General features: G+C 47.3%; 5 protein-coding genes across 5 annotated transcripts; 2 read left to right on the top strand and 3 right to left on the bottom strand.

The window, feature by feature from the left end:
* Positions 1-633: 633 nt before the first annotated feature.
* N7478_000366 (uncharacterized protein) lies at positions 634-2,894 on the bottom strand (the record flags this gene model as incomplete). The annotated part of the gene is made up of 6 exons (XM_056916582.1): positions 634-1,268; positions 1,352-1,368; positions 1,426-1,556; positions 1,626-2,224; positions 2,284-2,794; positions 2,856-2,894. 6 exons carry the CDS (start codon positions 2,892-2,894, stop codon positions 634-636), a joined length of 1,932 nt encoding a protein of 643 aa, XP_056784462.1.
* Positions 2,895-3,609: 715 nt separating this feature from the next.
* Positions 3,610-9,868, top strand: stt4 (1-phosphatidylinositol 4-kinase STT4; the record flags this gene model as incomplete). The annotated part of the gene is made up of 7 exons (XM_056916581.1): positions 3,610-3,617; positions 3,671-3,851; positions 3,919-7,601; positions 7,664-7,916; positions 7,990-8,193; positions 8,246-8,533; positions 8,600-9,868. 7 exons carry the CDS (start codon positions 3,610-3,612, stop codon positions 9,866-9,868), a joined length of 5,886 nt encoding a protein of 1,961 aa, XP_056784461.1.
* A 953-nt stretch (positions 9,869-10,821) lies between these two features.
* On the top strand, positions 10,822-12,908 carry N7478_000364 (sugar porter family MFS transporter; the record flags this gene model as incomplete). The annotated part of the gene is made up of 4 exons (XM_056916580.1): positions 10,822-11,244; positions 11,339-11,595; positions 11,668-12,091; positions 12,165-12,908. Coding segments are annotated over 4 exons (1,848 nt in total), but the record flags the coding sequence as incomplete, so codon positions are not given.
* Positions 12,909-13,784: 876 nt separating this feature from the next.
* Positions 13,785-14,510, bottom strand: N7478_000363 (uncharacterized protein; the record flags this gene model as incomplete). The annotated part of the gene is made up of 1 exon (XM_056916579.1): positions 13,785-14,510. The coding sequence occupies one exon, from the start codon at positions 14,508-14,510 to the stop codon at positions 13,785-13,787; it is 726 nt and encodes a 241-aa protein (XP_056784459.1).
* Positions 14,511-16,228: 1,718 nt separating this feature from the next.
* N7478_000362 (putative YT521-B-like splicing factor) lies at positions 16,229-18,228 on the bottom strand (the record flags this gene model as incomplete). Its single annotated transcript, XM_056916578.1, has 4 exons — positions 16,229-16,726; positions 16,794-17,350; positions 17,427-18,041; positions 18,129-18,228. The coding sequence occupies 4 exons, from the start codon at positions 18,226-18,228 to the stop codon at positions 16,229-16,231; spliced, it is 1,770 nt and encodes a 589-aa protein (XP_056784458.1).
* Between the last annotated feature and the right edge of the window lie 5,550 nt (positions 18,229-23,778).

Genomic DNA, 23,778 nt, shown 5'->3' with positions numbered 1-23,778 from the left:
CATTCGATGAGGCCACGCCGAAGGGACCCGCTTGCTTGGCTTTCCCCTGTTTTTCTGGACTTCGATCTTGCAAAGGATTTGACTCGATTTGTTTCTTTCTACCATATATATATATCTTGCTAACAATTCGAAACCATATATTGTACAAATATATTTATTTTTCCTGAATCATTGTCCTCCGTAAAAGATCCTGGTCCCAATATAAGGGGGAAAAACCGTCCAACGCGGCAGTTCTCATCACGCCACGTCGGCGGGGGCGACATCCGCTAGTACCTGACGATCGTCTGATATACACACTATGTACAACACATCTGCACTTTGATAGACGGAAATACGTAGAATTTTTCTTATGATATTATAAACACTTCAGATGTCGAGTAAATAGAATCTTTTATTAAATTCTACACTATACATTAAGTTCGGTATTGCTTTTTTTTGGCTGCCCTTTGATCCCAATCACCTTGATAACCCCAACCAGTAACAGATAAATACACCAGAGAACGCGGGATATTACCAAACAAAGCCCACCAAAAGGAGAGAGAGAGAGAGAGAGAGAGAGAGAGAGAGAGAGAGAGAGAGAGAAAAGTAAGGATACAAAAGCACATCCACAAAATCTAAACCAAACGCCATGTCTTATTTGGCCCGACCCGCAGGTTTGTCATCGTATAATGTGGGATCACCACCTTGGCCGAGGTTCACGAAATTATCGGCACCACCGTTATTGCCGGGAGATTCTTCACGGCGCTTGACTTTAGCAGGCCGATTGTGAACCCGCTTGCCAGCATCATTCTTGTGAATGACTTTAACTGGAGTGCCACTGCCTTCCACATGCTCACTGAATCCACCGTCATTGACACTGCTCAGCAGAGTTCGCTCTCGCTCAATCTTGCGCTTGGAGAAATCCAACTTGCCCAGGGCACCTGTCAGCCCATCGGTGCTGTCTGTAACACTGGGGTACTTCTGGGTCATCCAGGGGTGTTCAAGACACTCGTCTACCGTGATTCGTTTGTCCACATCCACGGTGAGCATTCGGTCGATCAGGTCCAGGGCAGGGTCGCCCACCGAGTCCCAATATGGCGAGGGATAGTCAAATTTGCCCATCTTGATTTGCTGGGCCAAAGTATATGGATTGTCTCGGGTGTACAACTCATCAGAAAATGGGGGGAATCCGCAGAGACAAATGTAGAGAACTACCCCGAGGGACCAGACGTCCACTGCTTTAGTGTACCGTCGACGGCGAGTATCTTGTAAAATTTCGGGCGCAACATCTGCAAAAAGGCAAAAACGAAAAGTGAAGAGCCGCAAATCAGTCTCATACCCTTCACTAGAATATTACGTTCGATCAACTTACAACTGGGTGTACCACACCTGTTTGGGATATGACATTAGTAACAATATGTAGTAGGGATTTGGTTTTGCGCTTACAAAGTGGTGGTAAAAGAGTCCTCGCCAATGATCTTGGCAAGACCGAAATCACCGAGCTTGACTGTCAACTTTTTGTCGGCAAGTAAAATATTCTCGGGCTTGATGTCTCGATGGACAATTCCTCTTTCGTGCTGAAAAATTCCCATGTGGTTAGACTTTCCTGCTCACACTTTCTAGAGACAAAGAAGGGGCCGGTTTACCAAATACTTTAGCCCATCCAGGAGCTGTCGGAATAGATGACGAGTTTCCGACTCACTGAGCTTCTGCTTGCTGACAATTAGATTGAAAAGTTCGCCTTCTGGGGCCAGCTCAAGGATCAGATAAGCCCCATCGGTTTCATAAAATGTGTCCTTCAGGCAAAGGAGGTTGGGGTGATTGACTCCTTTCAGAAGAGCAATCTCTTGCTGCAAAGTCTCTGACTGGGACTGGGACTTTTGTGAATCACCTGGGCGCTTCTCAAAGACCTTGACCGCAAATTGTTTGCCAGTAGACCCTTCTACGCATAAATACACCGCTGCAAAATGGCCTTTTCCTAGTTGGCGGTGCATTTGATACTGTTGGCGGAACCGATTGGTGTCTCGAGTTCTGGGGTAGCGAAAGACAAACCGGGCATCGTCCAAAATGGATACCTCATCGCCATTTTCAAGTTCACGAGATTTGTTTCGTCCCACAATGGCGTCATTCACGAAAGTTCCATTAGTAGAAAGGTCCTCCAGCATGGCGACAACGTCACCTTTTCTCTTCTCCTCAAATAGAAGAAAATGACGATTTGATATCGTGGGAATCTCGATCATCAAGTCTGAGGAGAAGAGATCAGTTCAAGTCATCATAGACAAGGGACCAAGGGTTTTCACTAACCGCACTCAGGATGACGACCAACTAGGTAACCGCCAGGTGCTCGAGCACTGCCTTGTTTGCGAGATTGAGACTTCTTCCCAGTCTTATCTTTGGTCGCATCTTCCCGGTTCTCACAAGTATCACGCTTCTTCAAGACGAATGTGCCACCAACTTTGTCACTGAGCGGGATCAGGTATCCCCAAACGCCCTCTGCGTCTTCATCTTCCACCTCGTCCGCGAAAGCTCTTGGCGGGTAGACAAATTGCGAGAGGGCCTGCGTATCCCCCGGTGGAGATGATGGGAGCTGAGACAACTCGACATTAGGGGGGGATTGTACACGGCCTCGACTCGGACTGTCCGGCGGAGTGGCAGTCACTTCATTACGGAGATCCGTGGCAGTCGAACGGCCATGCGTTAGCGGAGTCGGTAGATAATCGTAATCGATCGGTGTCTCTTGTGGCTGATGTTGGCTGGATATTCTCTGGGACCGACGTGGCTTTTTCAAATCTTGTGCATCGGCATCCACGCTGAGCTAGAAGGGGTCGGTAGGTGGTCAGCAAATCGTCACACATGGGGGAAAGGTCACCACGCACTCTACCCCGCTTGAGAGCGCTTTGTTCTCGAGGTGCCATAGTTTCAATTTCAGTTGAGATTATACAAACACACGCCCCGACACTTTGTCCACAGACCAATGAACGTCGTAGGCTGCAGGCAAGCTTACTGTGACATGAATGGCAGAAGCGCGGCAATCCAAGTAAGCAGGTCCAAATAAGGACGTAGGGATTGATAAGCTTGTGTCTCTCAGCTTCACAAAAGAGAAGGTCAGACGAATGACGGGGAGGAAGGGAACTAGAGCTGGGGAGTGGTGGGGAGAATAGAAGCTTGTAGTTTCTCGAAATCTACAGAGGAATCGGCGGGTCTGGAGGCTCTTGGGGGAAAGCGCGCTCTCCGCCACCCGCCCCCATCAAAAAAACCCAGACTAAACGCTACAAGAGGGATGTACTAGTAAATAGTACTCTGGACATAATCTAAGCTAAGATTGAGAATGAGAATGAGAATGAGAAAAAAAAGCAGCAAAATGATGTCTACTTAGTCTATAATAATATTATTAATAACCTATAAAGGGAGAATTGTTTACTCATACATACCAAGTATGTCCAGTAATGTAAACCTAGGTTCGCGTTAATCTGGGACACGTGAACTCCGAGTTCCTGGAATTCATGGATTCAATGATCCATCTCGGCCTTTCTGGCTCTGCCCCCCTTTTCTTCTCCCACCCTTTTTCTTTTGACAGGTCGATCTATAAGGGGAGAGTTTATTTCGCTTTTGTTTCTTTAACAAAAAAAAATGGATGGGTAGGACTCTGCTTCATTCCATTGAGTAGTACCATGGCTAACGTTCGCTGTAGCCTCTCGGTCGGCGTGCGACGCTCGGCTTTCGAGAAGCTTGCGGCTTTAGCTGTCAAGTCGCCCGCCCAAGATGGATCCAACCTTGATCGGCTGGCTCAACAGTCTCGGCCAGCACGTCCTAATGATGGAGCATTAAATGGGATTCTCAAAAACCAGGCCCCTACATCTCGGGTGCCAATGGTGAGTTCAACCTTCCCCAGAATATACCGAGACCCTCTCGTGGGTGACGTAAACTGACTTCGGGCAGGGAATCCGTGAACTTGATGTCCTGCTAGCCCTATGCACCGCCGCTCTAGCTGTCGATCAACAAGACCATGCGCAAAGACTAGTCACCCAATTGATCCAATACCTGCCCGAGTCCCCGAGTCAGTTGTTTCGACCGTCGCCCTTCCTACAAAGCATTACTCCGTCACCATGGGAAAATCTGGCGCACAGCCTAACGCTAGCGTTACTCTCCATGGGTATGAAGTACCCGGCCCTGCGCAAAGAAGCCATCGGTGGTATCACGGGGTATTTGAATAATTGTGCAGAGGCGATTAGCTCAGTCACACCGTTTCATTATTCTACATCGGATGCAAGTGGCCGGGGCGTGGTGCATGAATCTATTGCGATTTTGTCTATTGCGGTATCACTCGTGGGATTCTTGGAGGCCTCGGCGAAGAATACAGTCTTCTGGACAGCGCGGGAGAAGCTCCAAATTATCGATCACTTGCGAGCCATGCTCTCAGAGTCCTTTCTGATCGCAGTCGAAACAGCCTCATCTACAATCCGCAATGCCATGGGCACAGAAAGCGTCGTGAAAGACTGGAGAAAGTACACCAGGAGATATGCAGCGCATGGGCGCCCAATGGGTGCCATGCTACTGCAGGATGGCTTCATGCGCTTCGTCAAATCATGCGCGGCATCTTTAATCGGCTCGCAGAATTTGTCCGATGATCAACTATTGGATGACTATATGGCGGGTGTAGGTATCGCCAAGAGCTATGATGAGTCTGACATTGCCTTGATTGAGCGTATCACAGATCTCATTAGCGAGGAAATCCACCTTCTAGAGGATGGCTCGGATTATTTGCAAGTCGGCTCTCCTTCTCAACAGTCATTGGCTTTCTCTGTGAAAGGAAATGCTCTCGTTGGCTTCCTTAATTGTGTTGTTCTGGGCGAGGATGCGGCTAATAATGATGTCCTCCTCTCTTGGCTCGAGGACACACTGATCGACACTCAACAAATGGCTTCGCCGCAACTAGCGGTGACAGCCTTGAAATGCACAGCCATTCTCGCGAGAATGTCTCCCAATGGCGCTTCGATTGCAAGGAGATGTCTGCTGAGGTTTTTGACCCAAGGAGGCGCATCGGTAGGCTCTGTTGTTGCTGTGGCTGCCCGATGCCTCGCCCAAGTCCTTAGTATTCTGTCCGAAGATGCTGTCATCACTACCCTTTACTCTCTAGGGAATGCCTTGAGCCCGAGCCCCAGCTCTGACCAATCCGAATCAGTGCAGGAACCCTTTGCTGGCGATGCCACCGGCTCTGCAAGTTTCGCGCAGCCAGGAAATAGTAGCCAGACATCTATCCCCACCGTCAATGAGCAAGAGAAGCTGATATATCGGAATGTTGTTCATGCTATTGTTATCATAGCAACGAGCTGCAGCGACGACAAAATCAGCGCTTTGGCGCAATCTATGCTATTGCAAAAGGTTGGTAAGATGAATGTTGCAGTGGATGCCTATATCATTCAAGAAACCGCCGTTCTTGCCCTAAGCAGCGGAAAGGCCGAGTTCCAGCTGTTGCTCAAGTTTTATGCGCGCATCTATCTCGACGGGGCCCACAAAGGAGTGGCGATGATTTCTGACGCAGTTCAATCCGCTATGGCATATCTCTCTGTGACATTGGACCAACACTCTGCGCTCCATGGAATTTACTTGACGCATCTACTAGAAAGCATTGTCAATAAGGGTGATGTTCCAGATACAGAAACCGAACGCCATGCAGAGATGGTTTTTGCCCCTACCGATATTACCCCTCTATTGAGGCCTTTGGCACTTCTCGTATCTTCTGTGAAACGTTCACCAGCTACCCCAGACCCAATACTCGACTATGACGATGCTACCTTATCATTGTTCCGTGATGCCTGGTTCAACATTGCCATCCACGGCATTACACTTAATTCAGCCGTCTTCCAGCAATACTTCAAGGAGCTTCGCTTGCTTGCGAGCCACTCCCCACCCCTTGTGGCCGAGGATCGTATGGAATCGCTTGAGAGTGACGTGGAACTCAATACAGTGCTCAGGAGAGGCGCAGGTCCACAGCGAGTATTGGAGCAAAAGCGAGTTTTGATCACTGAGCTGGCTGGTCGTGAGTCTGACATCAAGCGGTTGGATTACCCACGATCAGTCTTCCTTAACGCTGTCTTACTGGTCGAAAATCTCCGTGCATCTTCTGGAGATTGTACTAAGATCCTTCGGTACTTCCGCGATCCATCCCTGGCCACCCCCGAGATGGTTGTCTGCATGAATTCTGTCGCAGAGAAGACTGTGACCAGCTATCTTTCACGCACTTTGTCAGAAGAATATGATGACTTTTCGGCACCCTACTTGTCGAAGCAACTCGCTGCCTACCTGGTAGCTTGTTGCCATCGTATCGAGCGTGTACAGAGCATTGCGATAACCTGCACAGACAAAATTATACGGCAATGTCCTTCTGCACTTTGCGAGAAGCACTCTCTTTTCGCTTTGCTGGAAATTTTGACTGTCATGTGGGAGTCTTGTCTTCAAGGAGAGCTAGATGAGTTCGAGTGGAAACCCACACTGGTCTCACCCATGGGCATTGTGAAAGTCGACCTTCCCGATAATTATGCTCTGAGGAAGGTGACATTAGATCGATTCCTTGTGCGAGCACGAACATGGGTGACTGCTGTCTTGAACATTGCCCCACTGGATGTCAAGGGACTTCTTCAAACATACCTTTCTGAATATGACGATGATGGAGGCTATGGTCACATTGCCCTCGGTCGTTCATTTGCCCTTGAAATGGGTTCTCTTATACCGCAAAGCGATCCTCGCCTTGGATCAATCGAGGGCTATAATGCGAGCGATGTCAACATCGCATCTGACTTCATGGCTTTATACACGACCCGCCAAAAGTATCGCCGACCTGAAGTATCTTCTTCTAAGGCTCCGAGCAACGAATTCTATCTCACCGATAGTCCAAAGATAGAACCTTCCACGAAGGTCGAGTCTGGTGATGACATTGACCAATCTCTTTCTGCCCTATACCGGCGCAGCATGGATGGAGAGGATCTTCCTCTTCTCGAGGTCAGGGATGTTTTGCGACGAGCTGCAGCTTTGATTTGTAGCAGCAGTACGCCTCGCCTGTCTGTGGTTCATTATTTGGTTGCTCTACCTTTCCAGATTTTCACCAAGGAAATAATCAAACTGGGTGTCTCTCTTTGGCTTGGTGTCATACACGAAAACCCCAACATTGAACCGCGGGTTCTAGCAGAGGTCGTGGAGGCATGGGAAGGGAGTATCCAACGCCGGAAAGGGTTATTTGATACTTCTTTCAACTACTCCGATCCGTTACACACCAAGATCGAGTTGTTGCCTACAGACAAGGCGTTGATGCTTCGGGAGCAGGAGAGTGCACAGAACACACTTTCGCCACACTTGCGCGTTCTCCAGTTTTTTGAGAGTCATTTCAATGCAATCCGCCTCGGCAATCTGCAGGACCAACAGCTGTTCTGTCGCTTAATTAGCAGCACGGTAGTTGCTCTTGCAAATACGGGCTGTCATCCTCTGGCTCGAGAAATTCACTTCCGCATCGTACTTTTTGGTTTGAATATCCTGAAACACTTCAGCCCACGCAACAAGGCTGCGTCTTGGAGACTTAAAGATCAGATTCTATCTGCTGCCCTAAGCTGGTTCAAGCACCCTCCCAGGTTCGTAAATGGTATCTGCCCATCTAAAGAAAAATGATGTCCGTACTGATAGCTCTCATAAGATGGTCTTTTGGCGGTAATCGACTGCAGATCAAGGCCGAAGACAAGATCCTGGAAGATGTCCTTTCCACACTAAGTAGTGTTGCGGATATTGCTGTCCAGTCCTTCGGCGCATACAAATCACTTCAACCCAAGCAGGAACTAACCCAATTATTGATCGAGAATGAAAAGTCTCGACTTCGAGTCTGGCTATTTCCTCTAGATCCCGAGCGAAAACACCATATGCCATCGCTAGGAGGCAAGCCTGCCACAGATGTCTGTTCCCACGGTCCTTTTCCTATCCAGGCATATAATGTTGCCAACATGGAATTAACATTGTATTATTTAGGGCGTTGCGTCATTCCTTCGACTTGCTTGGTCTGAGAGTCCCGGATTGGCTATCCAGCTTGCCTCTCGCTTTCCATCACCTAAGATGCAAAACGATGTTCGATGGTTAATCTTGAACCACCCCGAGAAGGCTGTTCCGGAGGCGAGTGCCCTGGACATCATGTTTGAGTCCTCTCTGCCATCGGATGTCAATTTCCAACTCAAAGTAGGTGTTATTCGTGCCCTTTGCGCCTGAATTATGCTGACTATTTCCAAAGTATCTGCTATACTGGGCGCCTGTGAACCCTACAGAGGCATTGACCTACTTCTTGCCTGCCTATGGCAACCACCCATTCATCTTGCAATATGCAATGCGGGCTTTGGAGAGTCACTCTATTGATGTTCGCTTTTATTTCGTACCCCAGCTGGTGCAGGCATTGCGATACGATGCGTTAGGATACGTGGAGCGCTATATCCTAGAAACAGCAAAGTTATCACAACTTTTTGCACACCAAGTTATTTGGAATATGAAGGCCAATTCTTACAAAGATGAAGAATCTCAAATTGTAAGTGCATCCAGCTTCCCGGGGTCTCCTGTTTGGACATTCTAACATAGAATCGCGACTTTGCAGCCGGATCCCCTGAAGCCAACACTTGATCGATTCATTGAGTCATTGATCTCAAGCTTCTCTGATGAAGAGCGCAACTTCTACGAACGGGAATTCTCATTCTTCAACGAAATCACCGATGTCTCCGGAAAACTTCGACCGTACATCAAGAAGAGCAAACCTGAGAAGAAGGAGAAGATCGAGGAAGAGCTACGTAAAATCAAAGTGGAAGTCGGGGTGTATCTCCCTAGTAACCCTGATGGCGTGGTCGTAGGTATTGATCGAAAATCTGGCAAGCCTCTGCAGAGTCATGCAAAGGCGCCATACATGGCTACTTTCCGAATCCAAAAGACTCGGCCTCTATTGGAGACCAAGACGAACAATACCGAGGCAGCTCAGGTGGCTAAGAGAGCCTCATACGCCCAACAGCAGACGTACGAGGTTTGGCAATCGGCAATTTTCAAAGTCGGCGATGACTGTCGTCAAGACATGCTCGCACTGCAAATGATTGCAGCCTTCCGCAGCATTTTCACCAACGTGGGACTCGATGTTTGGGTATTCCCATATAGAGTCACCTCCACTGCCCCCGGATGTGGTGTTATTGATGTTCTGCCTAATTCAATCTCTCGAGACATGCTAGGCCGTGAGGCAGTCAATGGCTTATACGACTACTTTGTCTCCAAATACGGAGGTGAAGACTCCATCCGATTCCAGGAGGCACGCACAAACTTTGTCAAGAGTATGGCAGCTTATTCCGTTATCTCATACTTGCTCCAATTCAAAGACCGACACAACGGCAACATCATGATTGACGACGCGGGACATATCATTCACATCGACTTCGGGTTCTGTTTCGATATTGCACCCGGTGGTGTGCGATTTGAGCGTGCTCCATTCAAGTTGACCTCGGAGATGGTTGCTGTGATCAGTGGTACCCATGATCCAGCCCATCATCCCAGCAACAACCCTGGAATCAGTCTGCCGGGAACTAACTCATTCAACCCTACCGCCACTCAGCCTTATCGTTGGTTTGAGTCGTTAGTTGTGAAGGCCTTCTTAGCTTCGCGTCCCTATTGCTCGAAGCTGTCGCACATTGTGTCCTTAATGCTGGATAGTGGTCTGCCGTGTTTCAAGCCGGAGACGCTCAAAAACTTCCGTGATCGCTTTGTTCTGGATAAGAGCGAGAGGGATGCTGCTGAATTTATGCGTGACTTGGTGCGCAAGTCATACATGAGTCGATCTACAAAGGGATACGATCAGTTCCAGCTGATGACCAACGGTATTCCCTACTGATTGAATATTCATTGAAATCTGATCGTCAAATTTCTGTCTGTTTTATTTCTTGGTCTTACCCTTTTGTGATCTACTTAAATTACTTGAAATTCTTATTTAATTCAACTTAACTTTATCATTTACCTTGCTTGTTGTGAAACTTTGTGTCGTGTAGCTATATATGGCGGCCGAGTTTGCCCCAGTCCAAGCTCAAAATTGTCGACTACCTCTGTAAAAGTTTAAAAAGAAACCGGGAGTTTAAAATATAGCGTCCAGAGAATGAATGTATTACACTCCTCAGGATAATATACTTAATATATCTCGACCCTCTCCATTCTCAGCTAATCTAAAGTGCTGTCGGCTGAGACTGACAATGAGTGTAAACCCCATCTCGATTTGCCTCCAACCAACTACATGTATACACCCTTCGTCGCCTCGCCAGTCGCCCCCAAGACATTAATTAGCCAAGAAAGTTCTATAACCGCGGCTGACTCCGCATTCCAGAAGCAGTTTTGCTTTGGGTATAGAACCTAAATGGTTGATTGACGTCACGACTTCGTGCCCGCCACCAATTCCCCAATGAAAGCCCTCGTGCAGAATGGGAACATGACGAAATTGGCTTGGTGGCACATCAGCCTCCCGCTGATGGCGAACAGGGGTTCAAGCTGTAGAATAGTATTAGAATTCAAAGGAAGCCAAGGTTAAATCTAACAGGTGTAACGAGGCATTGCGAAGGGGTATATGTATGTGTATACCTCGACAAAGTACTTTTCAAGCTTGGCTTATTGTTGAAATCTCACATCAACAACATCAGATAGCTAAATACACAAATACTCAAATAGCTATAGCTAGCTCCATCCATGACGGGTTCATCCAGTTCATGGAATGGCCCGGGAGTGGCAACTTGAATCATCGAGCCACCTTGTAAAAAGCAGGCCTTTAAAAAGGTTCGAATGACTTAGTTGTATGCCTAGTTCTTTCTCTTCCTCAGTCCAAATTTCCTTTCTTTGTCTCTTCGCCCGTTATTCCATACATGCGTCTACTCCTCGCCTGAACGCATTAATCAATTCTTTGTCCACAGGATGAAGCTCCCATTCTTCAACAAGCAGGAAGGTGAAGGGGGTGGCACCCCTCCCTTGACGGATATATCCGCGGCGTCCATCGATAACGAGAAGCGACGAAGTAGCTCATTCGATGAATCCCGCGTACCCTGGGTGACATGGAGATCATTGACCCTCGGAGCCTTCGTATCCATCGGTGGTATCATTTTTGGATATGACACTGGACAGATCTCGGGGTTTCTCGAAATGAAGAACTATAAGCAACGCTATGGGCAACAGAAGAGTGATGGAACTTTGTATTTCAGTAATGTTCGATCTGGATTGATTGTTTCTATGGTAAGTTGGTGATCATATCGAAATGGAACCCTTCCAATCCATTCTTCCAATTTTCATGTTTAGTTGTCTAACTCTGGCACTTTGAATCAATTAGCTGTCTATTGGTACCTTGATAGGTGCTCTTATAGCTGGCCCACTGGCAGATCGTATTGGGCGTAAATGGTCGATATTCGCATGGTGTATTATTCTACACGTCGGTCTAATCATTCAGATATCATCACCCGCCGGGAAATGGTATCAAATGATGATGGGCCGATTTGTCACTGGATTTGGTGTTGGATCATTATCATTGCTAGTACCAATGTACCAGGGTGAAATTGCACCGAGACATATTCGAGGTGCCATGGTCTGGTAAGCTTTTAATCGTTCTTGTTTTGTGAATTGTTGCTCGAGGGTGAGACAGGACACCTGACACGATGATAGTTCATACCAATTGTTCGTCACACTGGGTATTTTCGTTGCATACTGTATCAATTTTGGCACAGAGACAATTTCAGACACCGCTTCATGGAGAATCCCTTTGGGAATCACCTTCTTGTGGGGCCTTATTCTCGGATTTGGAATTCTCTTGTTCCCCGAAAGCCCACGTTATGATTATCGTCATGGGCAAGTGGCGACAGCCAAAAAGACGATGGCTAAGTTATATGGTGTGCCTGAAAACCACCGAGTCATTGTTCATGAGATCTTGGAGATCCAGGAGCAACAGGAAGCCGAGAAGGGCTCTGCCGGTGGCTTCCATGGCTGGATTGAAATGATGCAGGCTCCACGAATGCCATATCGAATCGCCTTGGGTATGACGCTTCAAGCATTGCAGCAACTGACAGGTGCCAATTACTTCTTCTACTATGTAAGTGACCTCCCGGGGGGGGATTGTTAGAGATATAGATGTTCAAAAGCTGATATTTATGAAATTCATTTAGGGAACGACCATTTTCAATGGAGCTGGAATCTCGAACACATACGTTACACAGATGATTCTAGGTGGTGTGAACTTCGGTACTACCTTTGGAGGTCTCTATGTCATTGAGCACTATGGTCGCCGCAAGTCACTTATTGCTGGCGGTATTTGGATGTTCATCTGTTTCATAGTATTTGCATCAGTGGGACATTTCTCTCTCGACGTGAAAACTCCTGCCAACACGCCCGGGGCTGGCAAAGCAATGGTGGTGTTTGCATGTCTCTTTATCACCGGGTTTGCAATGACCTGGGGTCCCATGGTGTGGGCCATTGTGGCAGAGCTGTACCCATCGCGATATCGGGCCCGAGCTATGGCATTGGCAACTGCGTCCAATTGGCTGTGGAATTTCCTGATTGGATTTTTCACCCCCTTCATTACTGGAGATATTGACTTCGCGTACGGATACGTATTCGCAGGGTGCCTCTTCTTTGCAGTGTTAGTAGTGTATTTCTTTGTCATTGAGGGCAAGGATAAGACACTGGAGGAGATGGACATGATGTATGTTATGCGTGTGCCACCATGGAAGAGCAGCAAGTGGACCCCACCGGCGCCAGAGCACCAACTCACGACGAGCCAGCTTATGGATCGAAATGTGGCTGAGAATTACGATCGAGAGGAAGAGCCGGAATCCAGCCAGAAACAGGCAGATATGCCGGCTCATGTACATGCAGAGGATTCCACCATTGCTGGTTCTTCTGCGGCGTAGATTAGTCTTGATGATGGGCGCACGGCCAAATAAATTTTTGGGAGGATAATGCAGTGTGAAGGCAATGAGCCAAGCTTTATGTGGAGACGTGTATAGAAAGGTTAAACTAGGTAGAAATACCATCTCAAGTTGTTAAAGACAACAGACCCTAGCAGTGGTCACGTCCACATCCATCCAATACACATCGTATGAAGAGTTCCTATTCATTTCTCAATTATCTATTTATCCAACCTTCAAACCCACTCTCCTATCGACTCGCATTTGAAAATTAGATTCCTATAAACTCGACCATAATCTATCCAGTGGTAATGCACTGATATAGAACCCAATCATTTATGAGTCCCACACTAAGTTGTAGCAGCCTTAATGCCCAGGTAGCTCAATCAATATTTATAATAGGGAAAAAATCATTGTATGGGCTTTCCATCTCGTCAAAGATGGAATATTTCGAATTTGCATTGAATCATTCAAATATCATATCAATTTGGGTTTCATATACCAGCGTCATTCCTCAGCACCAGGATGAGGTAAGAATAAAAATAGCTCCGATACTCAAAACAACATAAACAACCTTGGAATGGCAAAGAATAATGTTCAAGGTGTGCATGAGAAGAAAAGATAAGAAAGGAGAAACATTGCTTTCCAATCCCGCTACCAAGTGACATAAGAAGAGAAGAATATGGACGAGTTTTTTTTTAAACAACTCTTTGAGCAGCAAATTTAAGAACACAGGGTCTGAAAGGTAGTCGGGACGTTTCCCATGCATCGAAAAATAACAGTCGACAGACTTTGAAAGTCAGAAGAGAGAGAAGAAGAAAAAGAGAATATCATCGTCTTGCAAGTAGAATGTCAGGGTTCATTTAACCATCTACGAGCCTAGTCCATGAAATCACCTCGTAAGATCTTCTCCTGGAAGAAGTCGGGCTTCTTCTGCTTAGGCTGTCTGGGCATCTCTCGAACGGGTTGTTCCATGGTGGCAATGGATGCTGCACGCTGGTGAGTTGGATGACGGGCCGACTGGGCAGGGGAAACGGGGCCACCGATTGAAGGGGCACGCTCAGCACGGGTGCGGAGGGCCTCAGACCAGTTGAAGCCTTCGCCTAATCGGCGCGATGCGTTAGATCTCTCATCCTTGGGAGAAGTGGCGGTACTTGCAGGAGAGCGAGCAGAGGGAGGAGCCCCTGCGGGTAATGATGCGGGGGGTACTCTACCATTGCTTATGCTGCCGGCCCTGGCCTCTCGCAGAGCCTGAGCTCCGAAGGAGACCCGTCGGGCGAACGGCGAATTTGGGGAGTTTCCATCTGCATCTTCAGTCACAGCATCCTCATTGGGGACACTCGAGCTCCAAGAGCTGGACAGGCTGCCACGACGGAGGGAACGGTTTCCGAAGGCAGATGTCTGCGTGGGAGATCCGGACAATCCCAGTGTAGTGATCGACAGTCGCCGTTGGTTGGCCTGGGTAGAGGCAGCTTCCTTAGCGGACTGATTGTTCTGCTTCGAGAAGAGATCGGTGAAGGGGAGGCCGGACGCGATGGATCCCCGGCGGGGGCGCGCTTGGGACTCGGGGACGTTGATGGGAGAGGTTGAACGATCGTTGGACATGGCGTATAGGGTACAAAGAGGATGAGATCCAGCGGGATCGGAGTATCACAAAAGATAATGAAAAAGGAGACAAGGAACAAAGAAGTAGTAGAAGAAGGAGAAAGCGTTTCACAGATGAGAAGGGTGACTATTGGACGGACCTGCCGCCCTTCTCATTAAAGTAAGTCGGATTGGAGAGAGCGGAGATCTGGCAGCAGGGAAAATCAAACCCGGTGCAGCAGAGAGATGTGGAAGATTCACAAGGATGAAACTTCGAGACACACAAGGGAGGTTGATAGAATACAAACGACGTCAGGGAGGGGAAAGTCAACAGAGAGATGATGAAGTGATGAAGTGATGAGATAGAGGAGGTGGGGGGTGGATGGATGGGAATGTCAGATGTAATGAGAGTAGGGAGAGGATGGATGGAGGGGGGCGAAGGGGAGTTACTCAGTAGTGGGAAAGTAGGGAAGGGAAGGATCATAAGATGTTCAAAGAGGGGGAAAAAGAGGGAATGTGTTGTGGCAGCTAAGCTTAAGCAACGAACAGCCAATATCCGGGGTAGGAGAGAGTCGCGCCACCTATAAGAGACTAAGAAAGTGCTAATACTATGGGGACCTATATGTGGACACTCTGCTTCAGGCCATGGTCGCACTCTAAGTGGGGAAAATGATGATGTTGATGATGTCCAGATACACCAATTTGACGTTTCATTGGTTGATTGCATTTCCACTCTGGGGCCACTCTGGACCACTTTGAAGCACTTGGGGGGAGGCGAGACACAGTTGATTGGTCAGCGGAATGTGGTTGACCGTGGACCGCATTCGGCAGGATTAGCTCATCCAGAATTGAGGGGTTTGATTGGTCGAGAGCCGAATTCAGTTCAGGATTATGTCAGCATAGATGTGCAGGGGATCACGTGTCATAGTCTACTATTACTAAGACACTAAACATCAATCAATTGCTCTAGAGAAGGAAGTTGATCTAGAGAATGCCCTAAATACAAACATTGGATTATCAATTACCACGGAAATATACATCAGACTCATAATAATCACCATATCTACATCACAGGCAAACCCCTCATTCCTACAGAACGCCTCCCCCCATACCGCAACCCCAAAGGTAACACAGACAAACAATACGCCAACCCAAAAGTATAAAAAAAGATGGGGAAAGAAAAGACACGCAAAGAAATAAGGTCACGATCATAAGTAAAGAGAAGATCATGAGGGTAAAATAAAATAAAACTTATAACAATAAGAAAATTCGTATGCCTTGGGGATTACAAAAAAGAAAGGGCAAAGAAAACAAAGCAGAATAGGAAGCTGGCGACTTTCGTCCATGTATGAAGACATCCCAAAAGAATAGGAGGTTCACGATGCGAGTGCGTGAGGGAAGAGGATAAAGAGAGAGGAGAGAAAAAAAATACCGTATACATCATATATTGCTCGTTTCCCATATATATTTTTAAAAATCTAATTTCCCTCCAGTTTCACAATGTACTCCAATAGATATTAAAAACATGTCAAGGTCAGAGAAGAGAGAAGAGAAACGTGCGGAAAAGGAAGAGAAAGGGCTCAACGACAAAGGGGACGAGGGGAGAAGGTAGCAGTAGCATTCTCTCCACAATATTATGCCCTTCAAGCCAGTCCCAGTCATACAAAGCCATCCTCTTTCTTTCCTTGAAGATCCCAAACTTAGAGTTCGAGGATGGAGTCCGAATAGTTCGGAGTCTATCAGACCTGGTGGAACAGCTGGAGTAATTTTCGGCCGACGGTCGTCTCGATTTCTGTGCCGTCTCGGGCAATTTTCACTTCACGATTGGCGTTCCACGGGTTACGGAGTCCACGCGTACGATGGAAGGGTAATCGTGCAGTCGAGAGCCACTGGATACGAAAAGGTTTGCCAAAAGCTTGACCTTCTGCGTCAACCTCCTCGGGGGGTACCTCGCTTTTCTCGCTGAGGGCATCGTCATGTTCGTCTTCCAATGACTCAACTTCCCAAAAGATCGTACCCCGAGCCGAGTCATCGATGATCCGACCTTTCGGGGCCGTCGACGTAGCTGATGTTTGAATCACATCTAATTCCTCCACACTGTTGGGAAGAGGTTCCGGTCGGGTAGGCATCTCCAATGCAAGTTCTTCATCGTCACTAATCGGTGATAACATGCGAGCATATCCAAAATACTCCCCAGACTTGTTGGCCGAGAAGATCAGATATACATGGTCCGTAGTCTAACAAGAAAGGGGAAGATTAGACATCGAACTGAAAAGCTCCAAGAATCAAGAAAAGAATACTTACCTCAAAAGCCTGGTTCAGATTGGTTTCGTTGTGTGTTTGGGTGGCCCATATTCCACTCTGCTTGCTTAATTCAAGGTCTTCAACCGTGAGACTTTTGACAATGAAATACCGATCTAATGATCGCGTATTATCTTCTGGAAGCGGTAAGATTTTAGCATCAGAGGCGGGTTGCATCTCGTCGGTCGGAGCTAAATCAGTGTTTTCCTCTGGCCGTCTGGAGTTCGGTGCCATAGACCCAGATCCAGGAACCGTCAAGCCTTTGCGTAGTCGACATACAAGGCGAACACCTTGAAATCGTGAGTCGTGGAATCTCCCCAGTGCCATTGCACAGGCAGAAGCAGATTTGTAGTTCACAAATGCGCAATTACTCTTAGAGATAAGAAACACGCTCTCAATATCGTTAGTCGCCTCCTGTGAGAAGTGGTCTTTAAGATCCATAACATTGGTGCCAGGGGGAAGGTTTCCGACCCAAAGAGCATGACCTGACTGCTTTGGTTTCCGTGGTGGGCCTCGGGGTGTGCTGGGAGTCGAAATTGTGTTGGCAAGAGAAACCGGGTCTGCGAAGCACACACACGCAACAACGAATCAGCGATCAGGAAGGATCCTTTGGCAAAGTTCAGCAGGTGAACATACCAGCGATTAAAGTAGTTTGAATTAGCTTTGAAGGGTTCGAGCCGTCCACAATCGTCTTCGAAACATCATAAATCAAATCAGAAGCTCGTCTATCCTCCATTGGTCTCGCGTTCGTGAGTGGCGGGCCCGTCGGGGCTCGATGGGGCTGGGCTTGCGCCTGTACTTGACCAGTCAGAGGTGTTGCATGTCCAAAGGCTGTAGCATAAGGGTGAGTATAGTAGCCGTTTCCATAAACTTGAGGTTGTCCTGCGCCAATGCTTTGTACCGCTCGATTGGCAAGGTATGGTTGATAATGGCCCCCACCATGTTGCGCTGTCCCTGGATGTTGTGGCAGATAGGGTGAGTATGCTGGCGTATATGACATTCCATATGGCATACCAGAAGCCTGTCCAGGATAATGACCCACTGATTGCATGGGGTAAACCATGCCTTGGGTAGGTACGTGAGGATATGGGTTGACAAGATGTGGCTCAAATGGCGATGGCTGCGAATGAGGATTCGGCAGTGAATAAGCCATATGATTCATATTCATAGGCGATGCTGGTCCATATCGTCCATGCCCCATTTGTTGATAGTCTTGTGCTGGTTTCGTTGACTGAGTGGCGACACTGGTACCTAGATTATCGGAGGACAACAGTCAGCACATTTACTCCCCCTTTGCTTGGTGACTTTATCAAAATTTATTTCGCTGGAAAAATTTACCAGATCCTGGAGTTGGAGTTGAGGCATTCGTATCTGATGCCAGGGTAGTCCCTTCTGCCCCTCGGGGTGAGTTATCCTTGTCTGAAGGAACATCACCCATGGGGCCCGGTCGTTTAACACAAGGACTGGAGATAAAGAACAAGAGGAATCCCTAAATGAAGTGATAGTCAGAAAGTATTCTCTGGAAATTTCCAAAATAGCGTTGCATCCCACTAACCTCTTAAAGTCCCCCCGGATTGCCCAGAATGTAAAACCACTTGGGTCTAAGCTCCCTCTACAGAAGCTTGTCCAACGAATCGGTATACCAAGGTATGCAATATTTGATAAATAACAGCCGAAAGTCCGCGATGGTGACAATTCTGCTCTACATGCATTCAGTTGTTAACAATCAAGCCGTATAGCCAAAAGGTGACGTGGGTAATGTAAATCATCCAGAAAGGCAATGAAGATAGCGCGTTAGATAAATCACCCAAACAAAAAGAAAAGTTAAAAAGGTGGATAGAGAATAAAGAAGAAGAAAAAAAAAGGAAAAAAAGATACAAAGGCGGGGGTAGGAGTGGATGCAAATGGAGGAGAAAAAACAGTGCGGACGGCGTGTATTATTCGCGCTTAAGAAAGTGGCTAGCCAACCGACTTTCCAAAAGGGAAACCAAACTGGGGCTCATTCATGCCAGGTCAAGCGGAAGGGGGAAGGACGGTGAAAACAAGGAATATAAACAAAAAAAGGTAGTATAACTTTAAGGGGCCAAGGCAAATCCGGGTGGGTACATGGCCAAGTCCTCTTTCAACATGGTGAAGGGGCGGGAAAAGAAAACATCTTGGGAAGCGATTTTCATAATCATCCCCTCGCAGAGTACTTCGAATAAGGTATAGGGGAAAGAGAAGATCAGAACATAGAGAGAAAAGATCATTTAGGGCTCGGCGGGCATAGAAATCCAGAAAGGAAAAGCAACTCCGCCAATGAATGATTGGCTTATACCAGGGGAGAACAAGATATTTCGGAGTTGCAGATTGCGGAAAATGAAGAACAAACGAGGCAAAATATGAAAAAAACGTACCTTGATATCGAATTTGATCTTTGGATTATTTAGCCGAGGAGGAAGAGTCAAGTCGACTAAGCTAGTCAACTAAGAGATTGGGGAAGAAACACCAAGCGCAATACGGCAACAAAATCAGCACCTTGAACAAATAGTCCAGTCCAGACCTACATACAGCTAGTTAGCGATCAATGCACACGGGGAGGGGATTATGGAGGATGGGAGGATGGGAAGATCGCACAATTTGGCACCTCAGGAAACTCGGAATAATGCAAGAGAGCTGGGCTAAGTGTGGCTTGAAGAAGCTAATTAGCTTGCGCACACAGGCACCTTAGGAGCTAAAATAGGATCCGACGAGGACGGGTGCACGACCAGCGGGGCTTTGCAAACCCAGATATACCTCTTGTGGGGGGAAGGGGGGCAGAGACACGATAGGAAAGAGATGGGAAAGGAACAGAAGAAATAAGTGCAAAAAGACAAAATTAAAAAGAAATTAAAAAAGAGACTGTATCAGCAATAGATGTCTGGCCGACGAACGCCCAACGCCCTAGGGTTCTCGTGGAGTCAAAACAGTGGCGGATGGAGTCGAAAGAGGCTTGCAGGTTTGGGATGTGGCTGATATGACAAATGGGTCAGGCAATGGATCAGGAAATTGCACCAAAAAAAAGGGCTGTTACAGAGGACAAGTGACCATGTGGACAGACAGCTGTGGGGGTGATCGGAGCAGGGACGAGTTCGAGGGGAGGTATACCTGGGTGGGCCGGAACTATGGTGAGTTGTGCGTTTGAGTCTGTGGCGGGACCCCGTTAACATACCGAGTCGGATGTCAAGACTGGGCTGGAATATTTTTCTAATGGGGCTAATCGTCTAAACGACGATCTTTCGCGTCTCATACGGTATGCCCCTGCAGTGACAAATGCTTGTCATCTAGTGGAGTCCGGGAAGGGCCAATTCTCAAATCCAGGCTCGTGGATCAGAAACCACTAGCTTAAAAGGAAGAGAGGGAGAGAAGAGGGGGGAGAAATGGGGCTTGGCCGGCCCACGGATCTGTTCAAGACACTGAAGATTCCAGCGGGGGCCAGCTATGTGTATGCCCAGTAAAAAGTCGTAGCCAAGATTGGTCAAAGGGATATCTTTTGGTAGGGCTGTGGCGAACCGGACCAGACGGATGTGTATTTACGAAGCAATTATACCAGACTAAATCTCGGCAGTCTGCGATAGGCAATAAGTTTATTCGGTGAATGATGAATCGGCGGATTTACAAAATGATGGCCCGCATCAATGCCATGGTTGATGCAGGCCCGATTTGCCACTGTCAGGGGTTTGTGGGTTAAGAAGGGGGAAAAGTGGAGGGAAGTGGAGGGTAGGACCGAGAGCGAGGAAGGGAAAGAAGGATTAAAATGGTAAAAAGAAAAATAAATATCGGATATAAATATAAATAATATCAAAAAGGGACAAAGAAAGGAATATGATACCAATACAATACCTGGAAGAAGCCACATGAGAGGACCGGACCATGATGCACGAAGATAAGACCTGCATTCCATGTCAAAAGACCTCATTGTAATCAATATACATGTAATTACAATGAGTGCGCATTCCGAGCGGGTACTGAGCCTATCATTGACCAAAGATGTCTCTTGACGGGCGGCGCCGAGGCCGCAAGGAGAAGGCGTGGACTGGAGTCTGAGCTGGCTACACTCCCACTAGGCTCGATCATGATCCCACCAATGATGAAGCAGCCACTGGGGTCCATCCGAATCCCGTGGAAACCTAACGGAAATGTGGCGTTTCTCTCGGCTGGGACCGGTTGGGGAGAAGAAGTGGAAGCCCATCAACGCGAGGCTTATGCTCAGACTTTCGAGCAACTGCCCTGGCCCCCTACAGCGGAATATTAGGCAGGAATCAAGTAAGAATTCGTTGGAATCAAGTTCTGCTGTTGATATTTAAAGTTGATTCCCGTGGTACAACGTTTGGACTCCCGGGGGTGACCCAAGGCACCTAGTCGATCAGACCATACTGTCGGTAACGGGAAACCCGCTGCATGGGTTGTATTTTGACCTCTGCGTCTCCGTACTCCGTAGGGATTAATGGAACTTGGATCATTTGACGGGGAACAAGTGGCGTGGTCTCCACTGTATGTATCTAATTACATATAACGCCATTAGATGAGAATTGGCCGATGAGAACATTTTGAAGGAACGAAGAGGGGGCACAAGGAGTTGACGAGCATGAAAAGGACTCAAAACAAGGAAACATAAAGAGACAAAGAAAAAAAATTTATTGAGGAAATATTGGACTTCGGAGTGACTCCACCATGATCCATACATTACATACATGACGACCCCCACTCTCACTCAACACTGATCGGCATGTCGGGCCAGCCAATCAGAGCTCAGATCCCGGAGAGGGCTTCCATTTCTTACTGTACATTACCATACGCCGTGCACATGTGCGCACATGTGTATATGTATGCTGTACAACCTTTTCTTTTGGCACCAGACCCAACTTTGTATATATGGAGGGGTTTTCCCTTTCGCTTTTGATTTGACCCTTCCTCCTCCCTCTTGTTTTTTTCTCCTTTTGTTTGTGGTGGCAATCACATGGAATTGCAAGTGAAGATGTTGATGACAGCACTTGAGTTATTTCCACAGTTTAACAGTGCTTAGCCGAGATCAATGCTGTTCCCAACCACCTACAATTGACATAGATTGATACTACACATGGTCCATGAAAAAAGTTCATTGTGTATTATTAAAGCTTCGAGTAGAAACTCATGTAGATGTGAATATCTTTAGGCCCTACTATGCCTGGTCAAATGGCCAACCTACACATCTATGACCGTCGTGGAAGTAAACATTCCCCGTAACTTTTGCAAGTTTTGCAATGTTTGCAATATTTGCAAGTATATCTGCCCGGAAGATTTATCCAAAGGTCAGGTGACCCCCTATTCATACATACAGCAGAAGTTATGGTGCCCAGGCAAGTTTTGAATTTTGAATTTTCAAAGCCACATGTAACTGTATTTAGGATATGTAGGTACTTTTTACAGCAGGGGATGCAATATGCAGAGTGATACGTCCTATGCCGATCAGGGACTCTGCAAGGCATGTACCAGCAAGTAATGTATACATACGTACGTACAATCATGCAGTCCACTTGGGCACCTGTCTTCGATTGTGGCTATTATTATACCATTTGGGCAACATACGGTGTAATGTACACTATATAGCCTTTGAAATCGTGGTTCGTATATACAGGTATACTATTCTGGCTTAATCCCCCTGATTAGGAAAAGGGCGGCTTATACCGAGGGCGCACACCCCTAACCCCTGCAAATGTATGTACAGTATGAGAGTGTGTACGTGTACCGCCCATATACAATCCCACAATTTGGAGAAAGGATCCCCAGTACTCAAGACGATCAGCCCATGATAACTGGACGTCCCCTTCCTTCGAGAACCATCAACCTCATTTTACGCCTCAGGCGCCACATGTGGTGCATTGTGATGCACCATGACGTCACTGGATGATGCACATCAATCTTCTTTTCTCCACGTTCCTAGCTCCAACGTCCAACCATTATCCATCATTGATCTGCTCGGTCGCAATCGGCAAGACCTAAGATTTCCGCTTTCCAATTGTTCAAGTGAGAATTACACCAGGACCCACCATTGGTTCCTTTCCAACGCCGCTGATGTCTATTATTCTCGCACAACCCTCGACCTGCACCAGATGTTGCTGCAAGAGGCTCGAAATAATTAGCGGTCTCGAAAAGAGGCACCTGAGAACCCCACTGACATAACTTGGATTTCGATCAGTTACCTCATCCTGAACACATGAATTTATCACCTGCATATGTAGTACTTGCTGGCCTTGTTCTAGGGTCAAAAGGCAGGATCCTAACCAACGTACAATGATTTAGTAAGATTTACCATACTGTGAAATAGTTATACGGTACGCTAATACCCCTAGACAAGGAGACAATTGTTTCAAGTCCATACCTAAGGCTAGATCAGCGGCTATATTACCCAAAAAAGGACTAGACTGAGCGGAGCTACATCCATAACATGTGTACAACTGTAGCTCCATGGGGCGGGGTTAGATGAACGCGGCGCTGCTTAAGTGGTTCATGCATCACATGGCGCTGTGGCTGTGAAACGCCAGGTGGATTTACATCCCTCCCAAAACAGAAATGAGCTGGTTTTTCAATGGGGATCTACAAAGAGTCGGGGAAGAGAAATGGCTCAACTTCGCCTCATCAAGGGCCAAGCCCACACACCGCACGGTACTGTAAGCATACAGCCCTGGAGTAGTACATATAAACCCGTTACAACCGCTGGTTCCGGCAATTCCACAGGTATCAGACCTCGATGCTGATCTAGAGTCACCGAAAATACTACTTTCGGTGATTTCGGGGCCTCCGTTCCAACTTTCGACCGTTTCTAAACGCCACAGACCCACGGCCCTTCTACAAAGATAGTCATCGTCAGGTGCTGAGCTCCATGGTACAGTATTATGAGTCAAAATGAGTGGGCATTGCCACATCCAGGCAACGACATATTCATGTCTGTACGTAGTAGCATTTGGAAGGGTTGTTTGGATTCCGGTTT

This window comes from Penicillium angulare (genome assembly GCF_028827245.1).
Source record: "Penicillium angulare strain IBT 27051 chromosome Unknown utg000001l_segment0_segment0, whole genome shotgun sequence".
Classification (NCBI taxonomy): Eukaryota; Fungi; Ascomycota; class Eurotiomycetes; order Eurotiales; family Aspergillaceae; genus Penicillium; species Penicillium angulare.
The sequence above is the reverse complement of the archived record's forward strand: the minus strand, read 5'-3'. Positions and strand labels throughout refer to the sequence as shown.